The sequence below is a fragment of the Micrasema longulum genome, unplaced genomic scaffold (assembly GCF_059751315.1).
Source record: "Micrasema longulum isolate JH-2025_06_02 unplaced genomic scaffold, ASM5975131v1 h1tg000817l, whole genome shotgun sequence".
NCBI classification, from domain to species: Eukaryota; Metazoa; Arthropoda; class Insecta; order Trichoptera; family Brachycentridae; genus Micrasema; species Micrasema longulum.
This window is the reverse complement of record NW_028278009.1, coordinates 90,998-108,254: the sequence shown is the minus strand read 5'-3', so window position 1 is coordinate 108,254 and position 17,257 is coordinate 90,998. Positions and strand designations below refer to the sequence as shown.

The following is a 17,257-nucleotide window of genomic DNA, read 5'->3' as shown; positions in this document are numbered from 1 at the left end:
ATTTTTTTAGACATCAAGGTGAAAGGGGTCTAAAAAGTTGCATTTTGGATCACATTGAACGTAAAAATTATTTAAAAAAATATTCCATACTACTTTTGGCCCTCAACCGAGGTTTGAAGTTTATCACTGTCTGAACATTTTGTTAATTATCTATTTTGATAAAATTATTTTGTGTTAGTAAAGAAATAACTTAATCACATTACAAATTTGAACGCGCTTTAAAACTACCAAAATGGAAAAAGTTTACACTCCGCGGAACTAATTCCGTCGAGCGCCTGGCTAATATTGACGAAAACAATGGCCTATTAAAACAATACTACCCATTTATTACAAAACAAAGTGCAACTCACGCCCTTAGATGCTTATTTAATAAGATTTAATGCGCATTATAACATTTAATTAGACTGATTTTCTTACTTAAATACGAAATGACAGCCGGTTTACTCCAAAAAATCGACTTTTTCGAAAACTTCAAGCTCTGGTCGAGGGCCAAAAGTAGTATCGAATATTTTTTTTGATATTTTTTGCATTCTGAGTAATCCAAAAGGCAACTTTTTAGACCCCTTTCATTTCAAAATTCGGAAAAAAATAGTATCGGCCCACCCTAATGTCCATCTTTAAGTATTTGTTGGATTCGGTCATGACATGTCTTCCTAGATTTTGGCATCCATCAACATTCGCATCGTAAATCTTTTTAGCTATCCTTTCGCTGTCCATTCGCTCTGCACATCCAAACCGACGCAGAGCTCCTTTCTTGATTTTGTCGATAATACTTATATCAGCCTTACATAGTGTAAGAATTTACATTTTGCATATCCATGCATAATTTTTACAACACTAAGTGAAGTTTGATCACAATATGTAGATAATGTTAACATAGATGATTTTGGGACTGACCTACCACGATAACAATAACTGATAGCAACATAAATATTTTACTGTACAGAAAAACTATTTTAAATTGTATTCACCTTAAAATTAAATACTTTAACCCCTTACAGGACATCTAGAATAAAGTGGTAGATAAGTCTTCCACTCACATTTTTTAAATTCAATAGGTTTACTATCTTAAAAAAATAACATATTTTGTTAGGTTTACAAGCGTAAATCAACACAAAATAAATGTTCTATAAGGATTAATTGTCATCATGTTTATGAAAACATTTTTACCATCATATTATCCGACTTCGGGTAGCTTGAGCTTTCCCGTTGAAAAAGAACCACCCCGTATATTGTAAATATTTCTCGATTCTGAGCGGTGTGATGGTTAAGTGTGAAGGGCTTCCGAGTGACTGGATATCTTGGGCAGACGGGTGATGACGGAATCTGGTGCGTTCAAGACAGTAGAAGCAATCGAATTGCAGCGTGGTTCTGAAAAAAAAATACAGTAATTTATTTACGCAGTTTGCCAAAGAACACATAAAAACACAATGCTTAAAAGTGCGAGATGGTTATTTTCGAGCCACCACTCTTCATTGACGGTACAGAAGTAAAAAAAGTAATGTCGTTGAAATATCTAGCAGAGGCGAACGGTGATTTCATTTACAGGTAAGCTATAAAAAAAAATCATTTATTTGTACCTACATAGTCTTTGAATCCGACAATACATTGATTTTTTTGGCAGTTCGGAGACAAAATTCAAACTGAGAGCATGTGAGTTTGAATTGTAAAATTTTCGGAAAATATAAGGCGGGACGTGGGGCTGTGTAAATACATAAAAACTCAGCGTTGGCTCAAGAACACCCCTCCGGATACTGCGCGTTTCATGTTCAGGGGAGACTTACGGAGCAGCTGCGGCGGGGGGCTGCCGGGGGGCGGGGGCGGCGGGGGCAGGGGGTCCCACTTGGGCCGGTAGTCGGGCCAGTGCGGTGGGCAGGGGTAGGCGTGGCCCCCGCTCGGCCGCCGCTTGCTCTTCTTCTGTTCTCCGTCCGCGCGCGCCTTCTGCAAGCAAACAAACGCAAACCCCCATTTATTTCATTCATTATTCTTTTCTATCGGTTAATAGATAAAAATAATAAATAAAACAGTCATAACTTCAATAGAGACTATGGGTGAAATGTTCTACTTGTTGAAAATAAAATATTAAAGATGATCAACTTAGAAATGAAAAAAACGATAAATAATAACAAAAAAAAATCCTGTTTAATCTATTACATTAAAATCACAAAAACAAATTTTAGTTTATTTTATTTATTGTTGCACCATTTACTTTGTGGAAAGACATTTTTAATTTATTTAAATTTTAAAATTAGAATTTAGAATACCTAAAACTAGTTGTGTTATAATATATTAAACTCTTATGGGGTAAAAATTACAAAGTGTTTTATTTTAAATAAATTCAAATTTTAATTAAATAATTTGTGCACTTATATGTTTATAAATTTGTATAAATCACCTTAATTTTGAGTTACACTTCAACCGGTTTCGAGGTTACTACCTCATTGTCACAAAACCAATCGAAGTGTAACTCAAAACTAAAGTGGTTTATACACATTTATATACATATAAGTGTAAAATGTCATACTACAAATGGAAAAATGCCTTTGATAACAATAATATAAATAATTTGTCTTTGTACGAGTACCAATGTACCTAAGTTTAGACAAAATTTCAAAAGGCGCAATCTGCCGGTGGAAAAGTAATAATATTTTAGATCCATAAAACTTTTAAATAAGTTTTGAGTCAGAATTCATTAACTTAACTGTTTAAATGCAGCAATTTTGAAAGAACGATGTTTTAAAATGACAACATTGTACAATTTTGTTACTTTTTATCAGACTATGGCTTTAAAGGTCAAACAGCACTAGAGCATCAATGCGGGACAGCGGCGCTGCATGCCAAAATTTCCTAAAGAGTGCCGTGCAGCTCTAATGAGGTTTTTAAAATCCAAAACAGTTAAATAATATTTCATGTTATTATTATTATGGATAACTTGTATAGCGCCATTTTCGTAATATAATACCTCAAGGGCGCTTACTGCAACACACCGGGCAGTGACGCTCTAGTGCGGTTAGACCTTGAGGGTCTCGAGAGGCATCCGTAATGTATGGCCCAGCCAGCCGTGTCGCCTTAACGACAGTCCGTTGTCTTTATTTTATTTTTTATTTTATTTTCTTTTATTCAGGAAACATACAGTACGGTTACAAAGTTTATTATTTTACACAATTAGACTTAATTATAATGGACCAGTGAAGTTTCCATATTAAAAAGCAATTATATGTAAGGTTAATTATGAAAGTATAAAAAAGAGAAGGAAAAAGAAAACATAAATGAAAGTTGTTTAAAAATAAAAATTTAAGTGCAAAAAAGATATTTTAAGGTTTGTAGTGAGTATTTACAAATGGAAATAATATTAAAAATGAAGAAAATTCGTAAGAGTAATTAAAAATTAAGAATGGAAATAACATTTTTTTTAAAAAAGGAAAAACATAAACACATATTTATTTTAAGGGATTCAAAGAAACGATGAGAAGAATCTTTAAGTGAAATATAAGACAGTGAATTTAGGTCAATTTAAAAAACATCTTCAAAATTAATGACACATTATAGTAAGAGCAGCAATATATTGATTTTATTTACATATATAATATAAGTAATTAAAAGTAGTTTAAAAGTATAAAAACATGCCAATGGCAGCAGAGAAAAAAGAAAAAATAAAGAAGGAATAACAAGTAATCTTTAAAATTTGAAAAAGCAATATAAGGAGAAGATTTTAAACCAAGAGAAGTCGATAAAATTTCATTAAAGCGATTTTAGTAGTAATACAAAATTTCACAAGAGAAATTTGATTTATAATAATAATATTAATGTATGTAATTTGAGTGATGTAAGAGAAAAAGGGTCTTATTTCAACATTCAACCTGGTCAAGATTAAATATCAAAGGTCATTTCAAGGGTGGTTTTCACCATAATGTTTCATGGTCCCTGAAATGTTTCTGAAGTATGAGACTTTGAGTTCAAACATTTTTTTTTATATGCTTACCCCTGTGCCTTACATGTCATGTACAAGACTAAGGTACTCGGAAAATAATTGTTATTGTTTATCTTGGAAATGGGATGTTTGATCACTGGTTTTGGTTTATTACCTTTGAGTCCAATCACCATTGTCGCAAAGTCTAAGAACAATGGCGCGTGATAACTACCTTTAACGACAGTGTGGATATCTGTTAAGGATATTCCATCTTTCGTTGTTAACTGAAAAATGGGCACTGAAATAACAGATGTTCGATACTCTGCGAAGAAATATCATCGCATGGACAATAGTCATCATTCCTTAATTTAAACTTATATAGGGAACTTCTCATAGCTCCGTGTCCGGTAAAGATTTGTGTCGTTTCAAAAGTAGGGATGTTTGTTGCGTCAGCCAGCGTTGGGAAATACATTTTAGTGATTTTACCTGTAGAAGAAGCAAGTTCACACATTGAATGATCGAGATTTTCTGCAATAGGAGAGCCGACGCAGTGTTTGTATATCTGACTGTTTACCTTGGGCGGAGTAACGTCCTCCAAGTCGGAATCCTGACCGGGAGCCAGCCCATCGGAGAAGCAGACCTTCTTGGGTCTGCTAGTCCGAGGATCTAATCTTGTGATCTTCACTCCGGCTCTGAAAAGTGAAAATGCTTGAATGAATATCCTAAGTTAAAAAAAATGAGCGAGTCATCAAAAAGTACTTCTAAATAACCAAAACGAGTTCACACTTATTTCAAAATGGTACTTTGGCACATTTTATGCAAGAAATGTCTGTTGAAATAACCACAACCAATAATTTAAATTAGGTATTTAAAAAAACAGTAAAAAATATTTCATTTAAAACAATATTTTGAGTTTGTCCAAATTTTTGTGGACAATGACTCGAGACTCGACTCTGACTTTATATTAACATATTACGACAGAGATGAAGAACATTTTAGAGAAGGTAATAAAGAAGTCCAGGCATCTACAGGGCTTATGACTTGTCATTGGCTGGTTTAAGTGGCCACTTTACACACGGTGTAACATTCACCATTCTGCCCATATTTGAACATCTATATTTCTTAAATTCATTCATCTGTTGATGTTTGTGAAGTTAACTCAAAATATTGTTGATAAATCAACCTGGTCCATGAAGACGAAGAAGTATAGAAATTGAGAAAAATATAATTTTCATGCGTTGCCTAGTATGTAGGTGAAATAATTAAATCAGATGAATCTCACCCGCATAAATAGAGGTTTCAGCTCTTTAACTTCACACAACTTATGTTTTACAATTACAATTTTTTAGCGACACGCTTGTACTATAAATTTAGTATGGAATGTTAATTTTATTTTTATGTAATTTTTCCATACATTTTTTTGGTCACTTGAAAAACGAAAAAAAGGGGTTTTACTGTAGTTAGTTTTGGTAGTGAAAGTCTCTTCATCCGTCGCTTTTTTGCATACAAACTTCACTTCCTACATTCACGCATCTTCTCGTGCATTATTCTGACTTTTGGTATGTCCATATCGTCCATACAAGTATTTGTTGGATTTGGTCATGCCATGTCTTTCAGTTTCAGTGCTGCAGAACAGCGTTTATTTTATATTTTAAATACATATTACAATTTGTTACCCACTAACTCTAAAGACTTTTCGGTGGGACACATTTTTTTTTAAGACTAGTTTTTTTTAACATTATTTTATTTAAACTACCTATACATATTTATTTATTACCGTTTAACAAGTATTTAGAAGATATTTCAGACACCATTTAGGTATTTAGAAGATCTAAACTTGTTGCAACAGAGAGGGAAAACATTTTGAGAAGGGAATATGGAAGTCTAGGCATTTACAGGGCTTATGACCTGTCATTGGCTGGTTTAAGTGGCATAAATCCAGCCAGTCTGCAAGCATTTGGACATACTCAAAACATTGTTACTTGGAAGACATTTCTTCAGTTCTTTTTTCTGTCGTTTTCTGCATCCATCAACATTTGCATTGTAAATCTATTTTATTTATTGATTCTTTTGCTGTCCATTCATTCTGCATGTCCAAACTAACGCAGCACCTATTTCTTAATTTTGTCGACAATAATTTTCCCAACTTTGCATACGACACGAATCTTGATAATGACTTATTTATAAACCTCATATTTTTGTAAAATCAAACTCATAGTTGTGAAAATTAAACATAAAAAAAAGGTACTTACATAACTAAAATTCCCTTTTCAGGGGAGGGTTTGAGGGTGGCGATGGGGGGTGAGGGGGAGGAGTCCCCATTGGTAACAGCTATTCCGCCTGTAAGTCCTATAAAATAAAAATAAAAATTATGTATTGGAGAAATAATTCAGCCAGACAAATCTCACCAGACTCTTCTTCAGATGGAAGAGCACCATAAATACGATACTTATGTCGGATTCAAAATGTAAAAATTCTTTTCTTTTTAAAAATTTATATGCACACATCGTTTTTTATTTTTTTTTTATCTAAGTTTGTTCTTTATACGAAACTTCTGTGTTATAGTATTTATGTAACATAATACTTTTCAATTACATTTTTATGTTTTTCACGTTATATTGAAATGTTTATATTATTTTAAATACGTAGCTATCTTTGTAGGGAAAAAGGCACTGTGTGCTGTGTATATTAATAAATAAATTTCTCAATTTATACAAAACACCCACAGCCTTAGAACAGTCCAGAAACTGCATACGCACATCAAACTGAATCCGACTTAACTACTCACAAATTAGTAGTTTTACGTTTTGGCCATTAGGTACTCTGTAGACGTCGCTTAGTACGCAACTGCCAATTTAAATTCAACTATGCCGTGTTGTGTCGTTTGCAAGTGTCAAAATACTGCTGGGATTAAAAGGGAATACGGTAGGATCACATTTAATGTGTAAAAAGCAAATTCACTAGTAATATTATTTAAGAATTAAATTATTTTACCATTATTATTATTATGGATAATTTATATAGCGCCATTTTTGTAATATAATACCACAAGGGCGTTTTACAAAGTGATCATATATGGAAATAAATTTAGTTTTAACTTTTTTAATTTATAATTTAAGAAAAACACTGTAGTTTGTCATCACATGCTAAGGATTTATTAAAATGATTTAGAGAACAAGTGGGTTTTAAGTTTTTACCGAAACGTCACTTCACTCTCACAGTTTCGCACCTCTGCTGGGAGAGCATTCCATGCCGTAGGGCCTGCGGCCGCAAATGCGCGTTCGAATTTAGTGTGCTGTTTGCGAAGAGGTATAATAACTTTTCCTCTCGACATAGATGTAGCTGATCTAAGTCAGCTACTTCATTCCGTTCATTCGTTCTCTTAGATATTCTGGAGCAGAGTTGTGCAGTGACTTATACATAAGCCAACAGAGTTTGTATTCCACCCTCTGTGGAAAACGTAGCCAGTGTAATTCCCGAAGTAGTGGAGTGATATGACTGAACTTAGAAATTCCAAAAATTCCGTCTCGCTGCGGCATTCAATACAGACTGTAGATCTGCCAGATTGTTAAATAAACGTATGTGGACATTTTGTTAGTATTGCCAGGGAGTCAAATTGTTTACCCGGCTTTCTATTAATAAGCCTTAGTGTAATATTAAACGGTATTAATTTACTTAATTACTAAATTATTATTTAATGAGTTTTTTTACGTTTGCCTAGTAAAAGTACCTGTTATTTTTTTAGCCCAGTCAGAAAAATATTTTTTGCTGTAAAATATAACATAACACAAAATTATCTTATATATGTGTATATTGTTCACGGTCTGGCAACAGCGCGCAGGAGATTTTATTTCATAATTTTGTTTATACAGGGTGTTCTTTAAACCCTGTCACATCCGAAACCACGATGATCAGTATGAGCAAGAAGACATATTAGCATATTTAAAACAATATTTAGAACGCAAAATTAAAAAAAAAAAAAATTTTAAAAAACAAATGGTTGCTTACTTCTGCGGGGGAGAAGCGGGGGGGACGTGGCCATGTGGTTGACGGTGTATCAGACTCCTCCTCCACTCTCCTCGCTTCTCCCTTGCAGAAGTAAGCAACCATTTGTTTTTTTGAATATTATATTTTTGTAAATTTTATTTGTTCTAAAAATTTATTTTTATGTGCCAATATGTCTTCTTGGTCATATTGATCATTGTGGTTTCGGATGTGACAGGGTTTAAAGAACAAGCGTTTTGTATTGTGTTTGGTAATGTTTTTTATACTTTGTTAAAGGCATAAGCCGTTGAAAAAAATGGAATAATAAAGAGTGCGTTTTCTGTATGCTCACCCGGATACTGCAGTACAAGGTTGATCCTCTCATCCAGGGAAATCTTTTTGGCGGCCTTAATATCGTCATCGTCGCTGACTTCGGCCTGCGCCACGTATCCCATCTCTTCGTTATACATTTCGTAATCGTTGTCCGCATCTTCGTAACCCTCCCCGGTGATATCTCTATCGTCGCTGACCGTAGATATCGTTTGGATCTTGTAAACCTACATTCGAGTAAATAAATAAAAAACATTGATAGCATGTAGGGATATATCGAAACGTGCTTCTGCCGATCTTCATATTATACAATTAATTATTATTTTCAAGTAGGGTACGCATAATCATATTCTTAAATTTGCTCTAATAATAACAATGTAAATATATTTTGGTACTGTAATGACTAATGATAACAATTATAGTACCGAGATTAGAGCACGGCTATCGGCAGCAAACAGATGTTTTTTTAATTTTTTTTTTATTAAATTGAAAACATATTATACATAATTATATACAATATTTTATACACAGTTTTTTAAAAAAAAACTCATTTAGGGACATACAGATAACAAATTTATTTAAAGACGTTTTTACATTTTAAACTATAATATTATTTACAAAAGCAGAAAAATTAAAATTATGATATACTACAAATTAAAAGGGGTATGAAAAATACTTGAAAATAACAAAATAAACAGAATACTAGGCATGGAAATAAATTCAAAATAATGTTTACATTATGCAATCTGGGAAAGAAAATTGAAAAAGTTTAAAAATTACATGTATGTATATATACATACTGAACTAGTACAAAATAAAATCTTTTTTTTTAATTGACAAAATATGCGCACACCCAATACAGGTTAATTTTTTTTTATCAAAAACGTATTGAAATTATGTTATTATGGCTTGTTTAAACATCTGGGATCCAAATTGCTTACAAGAAAAACTAAGACCATTATTTACAAAACTCCTCAGACCGGTCATTACATATGGTGCCGAATGCTGGGTTATGACTAAAAGAGATGAAAATATGGTATTAGTATTCGAAAGAAAAATACTTAGGAAGATATTTGGTGCTGTCAACCAAAACGGAGTGTGGAGGAGACGGTTTAATCACGAATTAGAGGCACTGTATGGCGAACCCAACATTGCACAATTCATCAAAATAAGAAGATTACAATGGTTGGGCCATGTGCACAGAATGAATGATAACCGCACCCCAAAAAAGATTATTTATACCACTCCGGTAGGCAGACGAAGCAGAGGCAGACCAAAATTAAGATGGCTGGATAATGTGAAAAGTGACATAAGAGCGATTGGCCTGACGAACTGGGGAAGAGCCGCGGGGTGCAGGGACGCATGGAGACAAATTCTGGAGGAGGCCAGGGCCCACAACGGGCTGTAGCGCCACTGATGATGATGATGAAATATATTTTGATCTAAATTTGTTGCAACAGAGAGGGAAAACAATTTTGAGAAGGGAATATAAAAGTCTAGATATTTACAGGGCTTGTGACCCATCATAGGCTAGTTTAAGTGGCCACTTCACGCACTGTGTAACATTCACCATTCTGGCCATGTTTAAACATCCACGTTTCCTCAACTCTTTAGTCTGTTGACTTTTGTGAAGTAAAATAGCTGAAACCTCCATCATGCGGGTGAGATTCATGCGGCTGAACCAATTCACCTACTAGGCAATGCCTGAAAATAATTTTCCGATTTTCATACTTCTTCTTTGACCAGTTAGTTAATTCAAATAACTCCCTAGGGAGGAAATCCAGCCTGTCTGCAAACATTTAGACAAACACAAAACATTGTTAAATATATTTAATTTATTGAATGTTCAGTTTAAATTTTGATTTGTTGTTTGCTTCATAAATGTTTTTTCCCATATGATAATATTTTAATGCCTTATATAAAAAGGAATTTTGTGACTATACCTTTTTTCCTAAATGGGAGTCTGATTTTTACCTTTTCTTTGGTATTGTGATCATGTTCATGTTGGCTTTGATAATTTTTTTTCCAAAATTCCGTCCTTTTTTAGAATTAAAATTATTATTCACAAATATCATTGTGCTTTAAAATATTATTTGTTTGCATGTTAGTACTTTTAATTAATTTAACATCGAATATGCCCCCTGTGTAACATTTTTTTTTCTTCAAAATAATTATTTTAGAATAAAACAAGTTTGTATGTGAAAATTCTTGATGGAAGTTCATTGTAATTTATTATAGAAATAAAAGATGAGTCATATACAATCATGGTCTAATAATAAAGATAATTCAAATTTTGCCAATCATTTAATAGAACATAAACATTCCTTTGATTTAAAAAACAATGTAAAAATAATTCATATTGCACTTAAAGGCCATAAACTTGACAAACAGGAAATTCTCAAAATTAATAGATTAAAAAATAAATCGAATAAGAATTACTTAATGCACAGCTAACACACGTGTATTCCCCAATACTATACCTATTGTAATAATTTTATTGATGACTTTTTACCCTTTGTTTTTCAGAAATCATAATTGACAGAAATCAAACTCATGAACTACTACTACTACTACCATCACGCCATTTCACCGTAGGGGCAGGCAGAGAGAATACATTCCTGGCATACATTCCTAGCTTCTTCCACATTCATACATCTTGTCATACATGCCCTTCGGTTCTGTCTGCTTTTGACATGACCAGACTTAAGATTTTGGTTTATCTGATCATGCCACATCTTTCTCGGTCGTCCTCGTCTCACGTTGGCGTTTATTTTCGCCATATATACTTGTTTTACCATTCTTTCGTCGTCCATTCGTTCTATGTGACCAAACCATCTCAGAGACCCTTTCTTAATTTTATCAATTATACTTGACTCAGATTTACACTCTCGCCTGATTTCATCATTCGTAACCCTGTCATACATTGATTTCCCACACATTTGTCTAAGAGATCGCATTTCAACCGTGTTCACTCGGCTTTCATATCTTTCTCTTCCACTCTTCCACTCATGAAGGATGGGACAATTAAAAATAATACATATACAATACTTAAACTCATTAGAAATATCATAGATCTTTAAAAAAAAATCATTTATTTTAATTTACTCTCATATAATTTGAAATTTATAAACACATTGAATTCCTTAATAAAGATACTAGTCTCGAAAATGTCGCGAAAGCGATGAAACCGGTCCATATTCCAAATTTGTGGATTAAAGTATCACTCGTTTTTTATTTTTATAGTAAATTACTTTTAGAATAACTAAATAAAATATAGAAAACAAAACAAACCTTGTCATCGGTTTCTGTTGCATAAGATTCCATGTAAGAGTTGTCTTCGGGAATGTAAGGATCAGACCCCTCGTTTATATACGGGTTGTCATCATAATTCAAAACGTTGCCATCGATCATTTGGCCGGACATCGGCAGTCGGAGTTCTTCCTCCGATTTCAGCTTGACTTCTATGAGAGTGGAGTTGTTTTGAAGGAGAGTCTCTTGAGGAACTACTCCTGGGGGAAAAAAGATACATTTAATACATTACGGTTGTGGTTCTGTGGCTAGTCCCTGAACCCTAACTCAATGCACGTTTTCTAGCACTGAGTTATTTGGGTAAATCCTAGAAAAGTCCACCAACATTGATAAAACAATACCGACATTTTATTTTCGCTTCCATAATTCACTAGTCTCCGGCTGATTTAAAGAGTTGTTGACTTCCTTACTGGCATGGTGGTAGTCAAATTTATACCATCCGGAGAAGTATTTTTAATTTTGATTTATTTTTCACCCTTAATGATCAAAGAATAGTAATTTATTATTTTTCATTTTAAAAAAATCTGTGCCTCAAAGAGTTAAAAGGTGTTTTTATTTTAACTTTAACAAGTATAGACCAAAAATGGAAATACCATTAGAAATAAGAGAAAAAAATTATTTCATTAAAATGTAAGTTAAAAAAATATGAGTGTAGCAGATAAGTTAGCTATTAAAAAGTCATTTTGTTATGTTATGAAATGTTAATGATTAATATGTATTTATAAATGTAAAATGTAATAATGTATAAAGTATCAATGATGTGTATAAACTTATATGTATATGTATGTATAAAATATAATATAAATATGTATGTGCGAATATATATGTATATATGTGTGTGAATGTATGGTTATGAATGCATTACAAGTGCCCCGACTCAACACGGATTTTTTTGCGAGTCGGAGCGAAGTTCACAGACATGGGTCGTTCCTGATTGTGTCGCTATAAACTGTGTCTCTGTCCTTAACAAATGTATATATAATGTAATTATACATACATTTGTAAAATGAGTATAAAAATAAAGAATTCATTAAGTCTAGCGAGGGAATGTTTATCAGGGGTGCCACAAGGGTCTATCTTGGGTCCTAAATTGTATATAATTTATGTGTCAGTGATTTGCAACGTTTTTAAAGAAGTAAGGAGATTTATTTTTGCAGATGACACCGCACTAGTTATTTCCAATAAAAACCCATTAGAATCACAAGAGATTATTGCAAAAATCATTAAAATGGGCTCATGACTATGGTCTCATTATAAATGCAAAAAAGACTAAGGGCTTATACATAAAATCTCCTCATGCTAAAAAATATGTTTTGCCTAATATTATTGCTCATTGCACAAATTGCTTGCATGATGGTATTTCTAACATGTGTAATTGTGAACTCATAGAATTTGTGGAGGAGTATAAGTATTTGGGTATTTTTATTGATCATAATTTTAAATGGGATCGTCATATATTTAAACTTTGTGATCGATTGTGGACTCTTGCGAGTACTTTTTATAAGTTATCTTTTATTTTGCCTAAAATCACTCTTAAAATTATTTATTTTTCTTTAGTAGAATCAATAATAAGATATGGTATAAAGTCGTGGGGACATTCGACTAAAACTAATATTAAAATGATCCAGGGTCTACAGTATTCTATAGTTAAGCGAATTGTACCTGCAGAGATTTACAAACAAAGAAGTAATAATGATCTCCTGTACAAAACAATCAAAACTCTGCCTGTTTGAGGACTACTGTGGCTTTGCATCATTTTGGAACAATTTAATAGTAATACATTCAAGTTTCCTATCAAACATAACCATAATACACGCTTCACGTCTAATGATGGCTTGGTAGTACCAAAAGTATGTAATAAATATGGAAATAGAACTCTCAAATATTTAATACCTAGAATTTTTAATTTATTACCAAAAGAACTTAAATTTAACTCACATTATAACAAGAGCAAAATAAGACCGTGGCTACTCGATCAAGAGTTTATATATGAATAGTAGCTTAGGTGTAAATATTTTAATTTTTCACATATTTTCTTGTATTTTAAAAATAAATTTATATATTATTATTTGTATAAAGATGTTTATTCTGATCTTTCCGGCTGTTAATTTTTATCTGTTATTCATTGTTTTTATAAATGTAAATAATATTATTAAGTCAGTATAAATATAATCTTCACCAACAAGCTACAAAAAGTGGCTTGGTGGGATTTTAGTTTTAGTAAAAATATAACAAGTGAAATTTTTTTTAAATTGTAAAAATGTATAATTATGCTATTAAATAAATAAAATAAAAAATCAAAAAAATTAATAAATAATAATAAAAATATATTTTAATAATAATTAGATATAAGTTAATATAAGAACATTCATATATTATGTTTGTACTACTTTAAGACGAAATAAATAAAAAAGGTATTGTACGCGCTAGCTCACCCCAACGGGACAGCTTCCTTCCTGCGCTGGTCGAGGGCCCGTGGCTCGCGGAATCCGGCCTCCAGTCCCACTTGATCTCCCCGCAGGCCTTCCCGGGCCCCGCCTTGCCCGCCGGAGATATTCCCGTCACCGTGGGGATCGGCCGAATGTCGCTCACCGCCTGAAATGACACAATGTGTATGTCGATTAGATTATTCGGCGCAGTATTACACATGGCCATAATTTCCTTATCCGCACCTGGTGGTGCGTAGGGCACTACACTGGCACTCCTATTGCAGCATATCTTGGTAATTTTTGTTACATGTAAGGTAAGGTACTATAGTCCTTAAAATATAGCTTGATTGGAATGACATTTGGCAAAAAAAGTGACGACATAACTTTGTAGTAACGTCTAAGGAGTTATTTATATTGACACACGAAAAATCATTAGTATCTGGCGTGTTAATTAATTTTTTTAATACAATACTTTTCAACATAAATATATAAAATCAGCTTTAAAACTAAAAAAAAAACTAAAATAAACCTAATTATTAACAATGTTTGAGTATGTCCAAATGCTTGCAGACTAGCTGGATTTCCTCCCTATGGAATTATTCATATTCAAATTTATTTCAACAAAGACGGAAAATATTTTTGAGAAGGGGATATGGAAGTCTAGGCATTTACAGGGCTTATGACCTGTCATTGGCTGGTTTAAGTGGCCACTTTACGCACTGTGTACTTCACAATAGTCAATAGATGGAAGAGTTGAGGAAATGTGGATGTTCAAACATGGGCAGAATGGTGAATGTTACACAGTGTGTAAAGCGGCCACTTAAACCAGCCAATGACAGGTCATAAACCCTGTAAATGTCTAGACTTCCATATCCCTTCTCAAAAATGTGTAATGTAGTTTCGGAAAAGTTAAAGTGCGTTAACAACTAACTTTAATTAAAATGAGTGAGTTGAGAGGTGAGTTTTTGAATACTCACCTTTATTAGTCCTCTAAGTTGGACTATGTACATTGTAATAAAACAATAAATATTTTTCATAGAATAGAACCCTCTCTTACAGTACACTGCCAACCCATGTTTTAATAATTTGTCCCACTCTGTTCCATTGAAATATTGCGTATTGTATCTCTTTCAACTTATTTTTTAAATGTACCTTTTTAAGATAATATTTAGTTTTATATAAATTATCCTTACACTGTATAATATTCACCAGTCTGAAGATGCCCATTAGAGGGTGAAAGTGAAAGGCTAATTGGTCAAACAAATAAGTGGAAGTGTACCAAGTATTTTTAAATTAATAACTAATATGTAAATATAAGTTATTACATCAATATATAGAAACACTCTTTTGCTAAAATGCAATGTTCTGTAAAAAAATTGAGTCAATCCATTGATTGCTTTTCGAAATTTGATGTAAAATTTACTTGTATTGAAACGAGACGTGTTTGCAAATAATAACCTCATATATAACTCAATTTTTAATGTAAATATTTCTTTACATTGTTTTTAAAAACTTACCTTGTTTTCAATGGTGGTCGGCAGAGATGTCGGAAGATCGTAGTTCTCCACCATGTCGAATTGCCTCTTCAGTTCCTCAGCGGCGGCCATACGCTCTACGCTCGTGTTGTGCTTCAGCCTCTGTCTCTTGAACTCCTCAAACTCCCTCTTGAGGCGGTCGAACTCTTCCACCGTTCTCCGATTGCTCTCCACCTCCGAGACCTGCGAGTTCTCCGACTCTCTCGAGACGTCGTTGGCACAAGGACTGACATCCAACGAGGGCGAGTATCTGACGGGCAATTTGTCGCAGATTCCGGAACCTGATAAGACGGATTGAGTCACACTTTCAAAATACCCGGGTGTCTTCCCGACCGGACCACTTGGACATTCTTTATCGTCCTTGTCGACAATTTTGGACGAGCTTGTTGAATTCTCGCACGGGCTGATGGAATTCGTGAAACGGTTTTCGGAACTATGCGCAGAGTCAACAGAGTTCTGCGAAAACGATAGCGCGTTTCGCAACGATGCGAAACTTGTCTGTGTCGAGTTGGAGTGTTCACTTTCAGCCGAAAATCTTTCCGCCACTTTGTTAGCGATGTCTTCAGGTGGAAGAATTTGATTCAGTTCAGGGATTTCAGTCAGTTCAGGAATTTTGGTCGGTTCAGGGATTTGGGGAGGTTCAGGGATTTGCGTAGGTTCAGGGATTTGGGTCAGTTCGGGGATATTTTCAATCACCGGTGTAGGGTTTTTAACAGTAAAATTTTCAATATCATCTTTCTCTGTTTTTATGATGACATCATCGGGTATGGTTGAATTCTTTTTATTACTTTGGACAAAATCGCTGTGTAGCTCATTGACGCTGATGATTTCTTGCGTGTGTACCGTTTTGTGGATTCTCGGAGAAAATTCCTGCGCCGTTTCTAATTCATCTTCTGATGTCTTCTCGCGTTTGATATTCATGACGGTTTCGACATTGAACTGATCGGAGAGTTCCTCTTTTTCGTCTTCGGAATCCATTCTTTCATCGCTGACCTTCTTCTTCTTTTTGCCGGAGTGTTGCTGGTCGTCGCGTTCTGATGATATCTTTCGTTTGTTCTTTTTCTGGTCTTTTTTCTTGGAGTTGGAATCGGAAGAACTGCTACTGGAAGAGGACGTATCTCTCTTTCGTTTCTTTTTCTTGTCTTTTTGAGTTACATCGCGAGATTTACGTTTTAAGGACATCTTTTTACTGCTACTCTCTTTGGTGGTAATTTTCTTTGGTTTTTTCATCTTTCGAGTCAACGATCCTGTCAAAAAAATTGTATATACACATTAGGGTGAACCGATATTTTTTTTTTCCGAATTTTGAAATAAGATGGGTCTAAAAAGTTGCCTTTTGGATTACTCGGAATGCAAAAAAAAATACTTGATACTACTTTTGGCCCTCAACCAGAGCTTGAAGTTTTCGAAAGTCAAAATTTTTTGCGCTAAACCGGCTGTCATTTCGTATTTAAGTAAGAGAATCAGTCCAATAAAATTTTATAACGTGCATTAAACCGTATCAAATAAGCATCCAAGGGTGTGAGTTGCACTTTGTTTTGTAATAAAAGTTTAGCATTGTTTTAATGAGCCATTGTTTACGTCAATATTAGCCAGGCGCTCAACGGAATCAGTTCTTTTTTATTTATTTATTTATTATTTATCATTCTATTTATTGCATTTAGCCGGCGGTTGGCAAGCCGACTGCCAAATGTCAAGAAAAGCAGTCGCCACAGTAATTGAAATTTAATTTTCACTTTTTCTATTAGATACTCCTTACT

General features: G+C 33.6%; 1 protein-coding gene across 3 annotated transcripts in view; it reads right to left on the bottom strand.

Annotated features, from left to right (window-relative positions):
• The window catches only part of LOC148278874 (uncharacterized), a 32,753-nt gene continuing 15,496 nt past the window's right edge, over positions 1–17,257 (bottom strand). The window contains exons 10-17 of one of the 3 annotated variants that reach the window (XM_088230766.1): positions 15,480–16,744; positions 13,957–14,128; positions 11,516–11,733; positions 8,247–8,451; positions 6,163–6,259; positions 4,485–4,602; positions 1,785–1,941; positions 1–1,371 (exon numbers count right to left, since the gene is read on the bottom strand). In XM_088230766.1, the coding sequence (XP_088086892.1) occupies positions 1,268–1,371; positions 1,785–1,941; positions 4,485–4,602; positions 6,163–6,259; positions 8,247–8,451; positions 11,516–11,733; positions 13,957–14,128; positions 15,480–16,744 (2,336 nt within the window). In that variant the 3' untranslated portion in view covers positions 1–1,267. The remainder of the gene's footprint in view (positions 1,372–1,784; positions 1,942–4,484; positions 4,603–6,162; positions 6,260–8,246; positions 8,452–11,515; positions 11,734–13,956; positions 14,129–15,479; positions 16,745–17,257) is intronic. The other 2 variants (XM_088230767.1, XM_088230768.1) reach the window with 2 other exon arrangements.